At 36.1% G+C, this 12,414-nt stretch overlaps 1 protein-coding gene across 1 annotated transcript in view; it reads left to right on the forward strand.

Moving 5' to 3' along the window:
• CNTNAP4 (contactin associated protein family member 4) overlaps positions 1-10,606 on the forward strand; it is a 261,580-nt gene extending 250,974 nt beyond the window's left edge. The window contains exons 22-24 of the mRNA XM_056325765.1: positions 2,514-2,732; positions 3,083-3,154; positions 7,233-10,606. Of these exons, the coding sequence (XP_056181740.1) occupies positions 2,514-2,732; positions 3,083-3,154; positions 7,233-7,426 (485 nt within the window). The 3' untranslated portion in view covers positions 7,427-10,606. The remainder of the gene's footprint in view (positions 1-2,513; positions 2,733-3,082; positions 3,155-7,232) is intronic.
• Positions 10,607-12,414: the final 1,808 nt, after the last annotated feature.

Below are 12,414 nucleotides of genomic sequence, written 5' to 3' on the forward strand. Positions count from 1 at the left end.
CTCTGGACATAGTCTAATAGTTTGATGTGTTTTTAATATTGAGGTGTTCAAAACTGCACGGAGTACTTGAGGTGGGGCCACACCAGTGCAACATAAAGTGGGACAACCACTTCTGTCAGCCAACTATCTGTGCTGTTCTTGCTGCACCCCAGGACACGGTTGTCTTTTTTGTCTGTCAGGGCACACTGTTGACTTGTCATCAGCCCAGACCTTCAGATTTTTTCCTGCAGGGTTGCTTTCTAGCCCTTTGTCCTCCAGTTTACATACATAACTAGGGTTACCCCGTCCCAGGTGGACTGTCCAGCACTTGCTCTTGTTAAATTTCATACAGTTAGTGATTGCCCAGCTCTCTAATCTATTTAGACTTCTCTGTATGGTCTCTCTACCCCTGAGAGAGTTCACAGCTCTTCTTCATTTAGTATCATCAGCAAACTTACTTAATGTGCATTTGACTTTTGCATTCAGATCATTTATAAAAACATTATAAAGAGTACTGGCCCTAAAACTCAGATCTCCCACCCCTTTTACTATAACTTTTTGAGCCCAACTCATCAGCCAATTGTTCACCCAACATATGGACTTGTTTAATCCTGAGACAAAAGAAGATTGTACAGGTACATGAAAAATTTTGAAATCTTCAATATCACAAAAGCAGAAAGGTTAAATCTAGTCCTTTGACTGCACAGTTCTTATCTTAAAATGTTGTTAGGGCTACATGTCTGCTGACTTTTGGTGTTGCTTTACAAAGGAAAGGTCGTTGAAGAATAGAAGAAAATGGGTTACTGAGCTTCTGATTTTTGTTTTGTTTGTTTTTAAGAAGGCAATGTAGGTAGAGTAATTTTGCCTTTGCTGAAAAGAAATTGAGTGCATTTAGCAAATGAATGCTATAAAGATGTTTGAGGATGTGTGACTGGAGTTTACTATAAAATGCAGTCTCCAATAAACAACTTGTATGTGTGTGTGTCATTTTCAGTCACCCAACTTTGATGAGCACTAAAGCAGAGGAGGGTTTGTCTTTCCTAAGCCTTATCACTTTTACCAGAAAGATTGCTTGATCTAGTTAAAAGTTTTACTTTATCCGAGCAGTATTTTCTAATTAATGAGTCAAGTAAACTCTAAGGATTTAAAACATGGGATTTCCTTTCATATTATACACATACAATATTTATGAAATTATATAAGAAACTAGAAAATAATAGAAGATGCCTCACTTTTGCGGTTTTCAATCCCACTTAGTTAGAGGTACATCTTTTTATTACAAGGTGTTTTGGACATTTCTTTCTTGCCACCTTAGGATAGCTTCTGTTTTTAAGATATGGAGATCTAACAGATCCTTTGGTGCAGTGAGGCCAATGTCAGAAGCAGTGTAGGCTACAGAGAGAAAAGAGACATTGAACATTTTATGTGATCTATCAATGTAGGTGAGCAGACTCTGGGCTGACATCCATCTATCTAATAACACATCATCATTGCAATAAGCAAAGAGTAGCTGGGGAAAATACTGCTGTGCTATTTTACAACATTGTACCAAAACACATTAGCCTGATTTTCACTATACCTAATTGTATCAAGGAGTCAGTTGTATACTGGTATTTAAAATTGTTATGGTAGCCAGTGTGAAGATCACAAGCTCATTCATGGGTTCTAGGATGGAAATGAACAAGGTTAAATTCCCATTTTATTTGCAAAAAACTTAAAAATTTGCTTCCCTTAAGTGTTGTCTTTGAATAATTATTACTTCCAGAGTTTTTGCTTAATTTAAATTAGAACTGTCAGAGTAAATAAACTGTTTTCCATTTCCAAAGTAGTGCATTAGTGAGCATTACCTACTTAATAAATAGAGGACTCTGACAGGGTATATACATTCAGAAAGAAAGGTCAAGAGAATAAGAGTGGTTGGGAGAGTTGATTGTTGTTCTTATTCCTTTAGTGAGAAAGATAATGATATCATGTTTAAAATATATAGTAAATTGGAGCAACATTTATTTTTTAGAATTTCACAGAAAATGTCTTGCTAGATTTCCAGGATCTGAGCCCTTCAGAAAGTTCTTGTTTTGACAGATTTGATGGTGATGGAATGGGGTAGATATATGTATTTGAGAAAAGAATATGATCCAATAATGTGCATATTTATGAGAAGAAATCTAATAAAGTATGTATTTTTCATGAATGTATGCTTCATCCTTATCTTTTTGCAGAATGAAGAAGTGTTGCATTTTAATTTAAATATTTTAGTTACATTTGAATTTTTTTGCTTTGGAACTTGCTATAGTAACTTAAAAGCATTTGCCTCAGCAGACAGGAGCTGTCAACTCTTAAGAAAAGGGGGGTGAATGTATTTGACTGTCTTTTCATTAAAGACAGCCAAGAAAGGGATTCAGTGGATCTACATATGTTGCTGTAACTCAAATACACTCAGAGGAACACAGGTTAATTATTCATTTATTCTTCTGTCACTTTATTTTGTATATTTGCACTATGATTAATGGTGTTCTGTTCCTTTTGATTAACAGAAAACAGTGATGTAGATGAGGAGACTATGAAGGCAAACTCTCAGGGGTTTATTGGATGTCTCTCTTCAGTGCAGTTCAACCACATTGCTCCTTTGAAGGCTGCACTGCACCACACCAGCTCAGCCCCTGTCATTGTAAAGGGACGCTTCACTGAATCCAACTGTGGTAGTTTAACTGGAGCTGACTCAACATCAAGTGAAACCACCCATTCATTTGCAGGTAGCATATGGTTATCACATGTTCTGATCTATAAAGCAAAATCTAAATAGAGTGCTTGTGACCTGAGTCATAACTGTCTGTCTTTTTTTTGTTTGTTTGTTTCACATCTCAGAAGTAGTTTGAAAAAGAATTCCTTTTATATATACTTACTTCCTTTTCTCTAGCCTTCCTCTGAATGTTTACATTTTCCTCTTTATCTCTGTGAAGTATCATCTACACCACTTTTTTGCATTCTTACTGACACACACTATAGTCACTGTACCATACTAGATATAAGCTGTAACCATGTAAGAATTTGTTGAAAACCCTTCTTTTATTTGTCTGTCAGTTTCCTTTCTTTTCCCCCACAGATCACTCTGGACCAATAGATGAGGGAGAACCACTAGCTAATGCAATCCGAAGTGATTCTGCAATTATTGGAGGTAATAGAGACTATTAACAACTTCACAGGAACCTTTTTTTTTTTTTTTTAGTAACTGTGGGTCAGTGTTTCAGTGAAGTCAGTTTAGTTTTGTGTGTTTAAAAAAACTAGTAAAAGGGTTTCATTTTATTACAAGTGATAGGCAAAAATCAAACTTTTTTTTAAAATGCAATCAGTAGTTCTTATATCGCTTTAATACGTAAATTTATGCCATTAGTGCTTCTATACACTGTAACATTCTGCAGAAACACAACATATTAAGAACAAGTTTCCAACCTGTCTAATGCTAGTGTCTATGAATTTAAAATGTACTTCGATACGTTGTGGCAAACAGCATGTTTAAGAAAGAGCAATCTTTGCTTCTTGACTATGTCAAAAAATTATATCTTGCTACACAGTCAAGTTCAAAATATTCTCTATTAGATCTAAACAACACTTTTTTTTTTTTGAGAAAATTAGGTCTAGCACTGCTTGAATCAATCCTTTGACAGACTGAGCAAGGTTCATTCTGTTCCTACATTTGAAAAGCAACGTACTCTTAGGTGGGCTACAACTTGTATTGAATAACAGTTCAAAAATAAAATGCATGTTAAAATAAAAAGAGTAAAAAATAATTTCTTTTGGTTTGAAATACCATTTTTCCTCCATTTTCTTACTATTTCTTTTGGACATTTTTATCAGTTCAAATAGAACTACAAATAATCATCCACAAACTTTTTTTGATACACTTATTTTTAACAAAGGAATATAAGAAATACCATGTATGGTTCAGTTGACTCTGAAGTCCATATGTTGACAATCCTTCTACCTTCTATGCCTATCAGAACAAATATGGTATAAAGCTTAAGACAGACAACTTGCACTTAAAGTACAGGACTGATAATTAGGATATGCAGGTTCCATTGCTGTGTCTCTGTGACTGACTGTCCTTAAGCTGAGATCCATCTCTGCTGTAGTAGGGAAAGCTAACAGTTCTGTCTCTTTAGCAGGAATGGAAAGTACGTAAGTGAGCCTTAATAGGGGGAGTCTTGGACTGGGGACCTTCAGGAGAATTTAAATTCTGTTGCTGGTATTGGAGCAAGTGTATGGCTATGTCAGTTCAGTATTTTTCTTTCAAGGAACAGTATTGTCTCTTCTGACAATCTTCCCCTGTGAAAATTTCTGGTGGAATTTCTTCTCTTAGGAGGAAGTGAGGGAAGGAAACTTGTTTTCACTGAAACTTGTTTTCACTCACGAAGATGATATTTTTGCAGTGAATTCACTGTTTCAATTTCCATTAGTTACTTCAACAGAAAGAGGGCAGGAGGAGGGAAAGGTCATCCCATCCATCATTTAAATTCTGAATAGGTTTCCTTTCTAAAGGTTTTTAAAAGCCTCAGCAGACAAATGACATAGTGGGATTTAGCAGAATAAAGCTGCCAAGGCTTCTCACTGAGGATAAAAGAATGTAGGTCTACAGAAGGTGGAGTTAAGAACCTGCAGTCAGCTGTGTGTCTGCCATTTAAATAATGGTACCTGCTACAGTCAGTGTCTGCCAACAGCACACTGCATGGTCAGTGGTCCTTAGCATGGCAGTGCTAAAGATACTAAAATAAGAGGTGATAAAACCTAGAAGCTTCCTTGCTTGTGAAATTATACTTATGTCTGTATATTTTCATATACACAATCTTTGGGAATTTTACCACTGAGTTCAGTGAGAGCAGAATTTAAAAAACAAGTTTTCAGAGTTCTTATATATGTCTAACTTTGAAAGAAATTACTTTGTTGTTTCAAAAGATGAGTATCATAATAATAACCTCACAATTTTATTATTAAACACATTTGGGAATATGCAGTCACATTTTTTCTACTGCTTAACTATGGTTGTTTAGAAGTCAAAGCAAGTTGTACAACACAGTGGAAGTTTGATGTAGATACCCTTAGGTGACTATCACTGAGAATTGTACCAATTCAGCTACCTGAGACAAAACAAGTTTATAGATATGCATTTACAGGAGGCAAGTATAGTTCCTGTGAAACAAATGAAGGACTGTTCTATTTAATCCAAATAAGAATAAAATTCACTCAGATGATAGAGCTTTTTCCAGAGAAGAAGATACCACACTCTAGGAAAATTTAAAACGTTTATATTCCTACATGAAGGATGGCTGCTCACCTTAACTAAAAAAAAAAAAAAAAAAGTGCTTGATAGCACTAAGGGGCTATGTATTTTCATTTTTCTTGCACTAATGGCTAAGTTATGCAGCAGATTGTTCCTTCATCTAGTACGGCTAAGCCACTCCATTACAGCTGTTTCCCGGACTGTTTAGTGAGGTTTTTTTCCTCCCTGCAGCCTAGTCTTGCTTTCTGCCTTTCTGACAAGCACTTTCTGCTTCCCTTCTGTTCCATTTCCCTTCAAATTCCTCTTCTGCCCAACTTCTGACTCATTAACTTGAGAGCCTGAGACCATCGTGAGAGGATGATTGAGGAAGAGACTGGAAGTCTGTAAGATCATGCTTATCTCTGTGGGTGGAAACTATCTCTTTCCTTACTGTTCCTAATCTGCTGCCCTAGGAGCAGCCTGTCCTGGTAATAGTTCAATAAATCCTAAATAGTCTCCTTTAAAACTAAGTGCCTATTCCATTTAGTCTCCTATGTGTTAGGTATGTGGCACATATTGTAGCCGATCAGTGTCCTATATAAAGCTTATGCCCCTGCCCCTTTGCTTTCTAACTGATCAGCTAGAACACCATAATGCAGATAGCCATACTGATGATGATTTTACCCTACCAGATGGGGCTGTTAAAGCTGTTAGAAAAGGAAGCTTGCTCACTGTCATCTGTATAGCCAGGGACCTTGTTTACTTATGAAACCAGGGTCACATAGCCATGCAAAAGAAAACCACACCGAAGATCTCAGAACAAGTGCCACAAACCTGAAGGGAAGGGAAGGGGAGTCAAATCTTTGTTATTTCACCCTGGACATGAAGTGAGCCTTGATTTTAGTGTTTTAACCAGTGTCTATTCATTACAGTGATGCAGTTACAGAAATGTGAGCCCTAGCTAATGTAGATTGTTAAATACTCTTAATCCCATTAAGATGTGCCAAAGGCAGTCAGAGTCAGGATTTTCTTCCATGAGGCAGAATAAACATGGGAATTTCTGTCCCGTTTGACCTGACAATAGGTGGCTATAAATTGGACAATTTCCACTGTAGTCCCTAGGCTGAACTGTTCTACATTATCTTTTACATATTCTCCTCATTAACTGTGTAATTTAGCCACAACCAGTCACCTGCAGGCTGAACTAATTTGTGTGGAGTATTGGATATGGATGGGACTAATTCTGTGCAACAATTTTTACTGCAAAGGGTCTAAAGATTGGACCTTTTAGTGTACACAGTCAGAGCTGATAGAGGACCTGATTCAGAATTCCAGATTGGTACCTTTGCCTTCACCCTCTTCTGCTCTGTCTCTGCTCTCCAGATTCCTTCCCCCAACCTGGAGTAGTGATAGGAGGCTGATTGGCAGGTGAAAGCTGATGACAAGACACATGTCCCCTTCCTTCTGATAACATGTGGCATGAGAAAGGGTTCTGAGCAACAAGACTGACTGAGGGAAAAGGGAGTACTTTGTCCAATACTCAGGATTTGGGGGAAAAGAGAAAGTCATAGTAGTCCCCTTTGTGCCATCCCATTGTCTGGCAGGAAAGACTGTGAAAAACACCTCCTCAAATCTGCAGTGGCTTGAGTTTCCAGCCTGGCAGAGAGGTATAAGCTGATAGTGAAGTAGGAAAAGACACCCTCTTATCTGCAGTGCCCAAGGGTCCCTAGTAGTCTTCTATTCAAAAGTTTCAAAAATTTTAGTATTGTGTGGATTATTATTTTTTTGTTTAGCAGTATTGTGCAAGATTTCAGATCACCATGAATTTTATACTACAGTGCTGTTTCTGGTTTGAAAACAATTATGGCTTCTTATTTCTTGAGCTTCACTGTAACCCCCTCCATTGTGTGATACAGTCATTTCTTTGTGCTGTGTTCTGGCCCGTGAGTTATTATTTGTCTATCCTTTCTCTTGACTTTTTTCTCTTGTCTTCTCCTAGGTGTGATAGCAGTTGTGATATTCATCCTACTTTGCATCACTGTTATAGCCGTACGCATTTATAAAAAAAAAGGCATATACTCAAAAAATGAGGCAAAAGGATCTGAAAATGAAGACAGTGCTGAATCTGCACTGAAAAGTGAGCTCAGCATGCAAAACACAGCCAATGAAAATCAAAAGGAATACTTCTTCTGATTGACATTCATGATTTAATTTAATATAATAATGTGACAGTCTGGCTTTCTTGCTAAGCCAGGGGCTCCCAATGGACAGAAAAAGCTCTTGCACTCTACAGTAACTGCAATGAATTTGAGACTTACTATACTGCATATGTTCAGTCTCATTGATTGCTGTAGGGGGATTCTTTAAATTACATGCATTCCTTAGCTATTATACCGTAAATACATTTTATGTAACAGTGAATTAGATATTGTAACCAATTTCATTGTTGGTAGTTTCCGACTGTTCTGATGTGACCTATGACTGAAGTTTAATGTACACACTAATTATGATTTTTGAATGGGAAAATTGTTATGAACTTATTCTAACGCTTTTCTTTAAAATTTGATTCTGGAATTTTGTTCAAGGTGAAAGGTGAATTCTAATACTTTGTGTTACTAATGAAATTCTGCTGTGTTGCATTATAGTGATCCCTCTTACTTCCTTAAGCTGAAAATGCCTTTTGAACAGCTGTTGGCTGGTGTCAGCATCTGCTTGTGAGCCATGGAGTCTGGTGTCCAAAACAAACTTTGTTCCCCTGAGGCGTAACTGATGTCATTAGTATGCCTTCTTTTGGCAAGCCTAGCAGGACTTAAAACTGAAGGGTGTACAATGTGTTGAAATGCTGCAAAATCTCCTTTGCAATAGGTTTTCACTTATGGTCAAGTAATGGCACCAAGAGACATATACACGTTCTAGGCATTTTAAATAAAATTGAGATCACAAAAGGCAAGACGTCTGCTTGGAAATATCAAGAAATATATATTAACAGTAGTTAAATTATCATGAATGAAAACACCAAAATATGATCAAGATTATTGTGCCTGGAAATTAGTAATGCTTCTTCAGTCAAGAAGTAATGCTCTGTGCACTATCTGAGACATATTCTCTGAAAACATTGTATCTATGATCCATTCCAGCCCTCAAGATTAAGTTGTTCTAAATTATAGAAATTATTTGTGATTCTTATGACAGTAAAAGTAGGGCATTTAGAGTCCAGTACAGTAGCAGCTACTTGAATACTTTTGTTCTTCACCCTTAATAGTACCCACTATACCACTGTGAGATAAGGTCTGATTATACCACTCAAAATTAAAGAGTTGCTTACTATCTTAAGAGAGTAAATAAGAGCTGGCTATGATGCTGTACAGATTATCAGATATGAAGTGTAGGTTTAAGTTGTCTAAACAGAAGATTATAAGGTCACATTAGACACCATAGGGTGTCTGAAATACCCATGTGGCCTGGTGGGAATATCACAGTTCTACAGAAGGTGTGTATCTTTTGGAAGAGACATATGGGAATTTGGTGGAATACCCCACGGAATTGAAAATGGCACTAAATGTCAATATTTAAGTACCTGACTCCCACACAAAGGATTTTTTGTTTTTCCCCAGACAGAAGGCTGTGTGCCTAGAGCTTGGATCAGAGAAAAGAATCAGGAATTCTGTGCCCTTGTAGACTTGACTTCAAAAATTTAAACAACTTTCAGAATTTATTTATATCTGCTCCCACTGAAAGCAATGATAATAGTCATTGCTTTTCTCCTCTTTCAGTAAGGAAAAAGAAAGCTAGACCTTAGACTGTGAGGTTTAGAAAATGTTTATCATGAATGCTCAACAACATTGTAAAGACATAAAAACCTGACATGGTGTGCCAACATGTTTGATATGTAAATTTCTTTACATAAACAGTAGTTGTAAATATACATGTCTAGCTGTTACTGTCTTCTAAAGCTTATTTTTTTCCATCAGTCTATTTTTAGAATTCTACAGTTCCTTTTCTGCTTTCTCCTATATAGCTTTACTTAATTTTTAGGAACAAATTATTTCCTTTTATTGGTACTTGGAGGCTCTGCCATCAGAATTGTTCAGATTAAGATGCATTGCTTTCTTGTTATTCTCATCGTTATTCTGCATGCATCTCTGGTAGATGAAGCAGTCTGAGGATGCAGGATCAAGAACTAGGTATCCATGTCCCGTATATGTTGGCATATTTGCTGTTACAGTTTGGTCCGTGGCACTAGGTCACTTACAGAAAGGACAGAAGAAGGTGAGGGGATGATACTGGACTGTTCCCATGAAGTGGTATGTATGAGAATACCCTGTTTGGTGGATGAGTGAAAGAGATGAAAACCTCACATGGGTCATGAGAAGAAGACCTTGAATTGTTGTTTGCTACTTTAGAACTTCTCAGTCTAGCTAGTTATTTTGAAGTGAAAATTATGACTCTTCCTTTTCAAGGATCTGACCTAAACGATACTGAATTCAGGTGGAGTCCTTCCATGGACTTTTCTGTAATTTTAATCTTCTGTGCCTCTACAGGTTTTCCCTTCTCATGACAGATATGTCAGTGTCCATCTTTCTGCGTCATATCAGCAAATTGGTCAGCAGTGATGGGTCCTAGGTGACTCCCTTTTTATCAGTATGGGATGTAGGAACCATGTGGGACAAAACTTACATGACACTGTTGATTAGAATACATTAGATCACCAAAATGGACATGTTGATTGAACAAGACAGACTATTCACATGAGAGTTAACCATATACTAACCTAACCGAACCCAGAAGATATCCACACCAGGACAAGTTGGAAGTATGCAAACCTAACTTTTCAATCATTTGCTTTTACTTCTATTTCCTTGTTAATTTTTGTTGTGTGTCTTGATGAAGAGAAAGGTTTCTTCGCTTACTTTATTTTCTTTCATGAATAATTATGTTATTTCCCTATGAGAATTTTTAAAAGCAACAGGAAGGGAAAAGCTGACTAAACCCCCTATTTCATGGATTAATTAATTAAAAGAGGGGGAGGGTGTGAATGGCATATTATTTCATTCAAAGACCTTTTAAAAGTATCTTATTATGTGAAGTGCAAAAAGAGAAATGGATTTTGTTGAATGCACACCTATCTGCAGATTTGTAGCATACGATAATCACGTTTTTCTGAAGAAAACAAATGCTTATTTTTATCCATAGGAAGAGTGATCATACATTTGTCACCTCAATCTGAAATATACAGGTTCATAGTCAGTGAAGCAGCATTTTCCATTACTTGCTGCATTTCTATGAGTACAAAAAATGGTGGCACTGAAGTGCACTGAGACATCATCTAACATTGTGCTGTCCCTTTTTTATTCTCTATTTCAATGTGTGACCTTTCACCTCTCTGTTAATAAACACTTTTTAAAATAAAGTGAGGAAAATATTTTTTAAAAAAATTTGTATTAAAAAGTTTAAAACTAACAACAATATACTGATTTTTTTTAACAGTAAAAATATGTAGAAGTGCACATAATATATTGGTGAGTGTGGTTATTTATAGATATTACTGAATGCTAATGTAGCAAATTTACTACTTGTTGACACATTTTCCATGGCAAATATTATTTTTTTTTTTCTTAAGTACATTAAAAAATAAATAACAGCATGTATGCTGGTACATTTTTAAAACTCCATGTGGGTGCTCATTACAAAGGGCTCATAATTATTTATGTACTCAACATTTAGCACATAAATATTATTTAGTTAGGTTTTGGAAAGTTGTGTAGGTGAAGAATATGTCATAAGCTAAATGCACAACTTAACATGAAAGGTGCTAACAGTCAAAATAAAATTATAGCACCATTATTCATGGCAGTGACATATAAGGACAAAACGTGAATGACAAAACAGACAGGATTTAGGAGGAATCAGCTGTGTAGATAAAAGTACATAAATTTAAATTTAAATGCTAGGTAGCCTGCAGGACCAGTATGAGATAAAATCTGAAGATGCAGCTATTGCAGGTCAGTAGAGGATTGATAGGAAAATATTGTTTTGAAATAAAATTAGTTACCTTGAGAAGTAATTGTAACAGTCTACAGTCAATGCAGAGTTATAGCTGTAGGAGCCATGTGATGTCACAGGGGAAGAATGTTCTTTGTAACAGAAAAAATATTTGGTAAATCAGAAATCTTAATGCTGAAAACTTTATGCTGAAAAAGCACATGCCCTAGTCTCTGGGGTGCAATGCACATTCTCTTGTGTAAGCATGCAGAAATGCTACATAATTTTATCACACTGAGCTCCTAATTCTGCAGCCAAAAGTATAACAAATCCATAGTCTGTCTGATCATCACACTGAGCTCCTAATTCTGCAGCCAAAAGTATAACAAATCCATAGTCTGTCTGATCATTTAATGAGATTGTGCATTATCAAGAGGGAATAAAACTGAAAAGTCCTACAGAAATCAGAGCTAAATAAAAAGGTACAGGTATGAGGATACTGGAGTAATTTCCGTGGTTTTTAAAAGTACTCACAAGAACATGCTTAAAGGAATAAGGAAAAGAAACAAAGAAATTAACTTTTTTTTTTTTTTTTTTTTTTTTTTCCCCCAGAACATTGTCTTGGGCCTTTTTGGTGGTGGTGGGAAGGAAGGGCTTAATGGGGTGTACAGAAAGTGCTTAAAGCTTCTAATACAAGAAACAGAAACAAAAAGCTAGAAGTGCTGATAGACTGTGCTTTGCTAAAAAGCCATGTTTATCCTCATTCTTGAAGATCAGTTTGAAAAGTAATTTTTGACAAGAACTGGCACTATCCTCTGGATATGTTGTCCAAATCTTTTATCTTTGATCTTACTATTGTACAGAAAGGTATCAAACATCACAACTGCATTGCACAAAGACTGATGCCTTTGCTTCAAAAACTGACATAAAATCTCATTTAATTTCACATGAATTTCTAACTTCCATCTATGATGAAATTCTGGTGTTGCTAACATTTTATGTAAATAACACTGAATAGATCATGCCTAAGTCCTTATTATATAGCATGGTAAATCCACAGTAAAATTCTCCATAAGCGTGTGAGCAAATGCATACATACATACAAACATAAATGTAAACGAGCTATGTAGTCAAAGGTCAGATGTTTTAGACTTTACCATTTTCTTTGTATTATGTCAAATACTGAAAAACAGTCCAGA

The sequence above is a fragment of the Falco biarmicus genome, chromosome Z (assembly GCF_023638135.1).
Source record: "Falco biarmicus isolate bFalBia1 chromosome Z, bFalBia1.pri, whole genome shotgun sequence".
NCBI classification, from domain to species: Eukaryota; Metazoa; Chordata; class Aves; order Falconiformes; family Falconidae; genus Falco; species Falco biarmicus.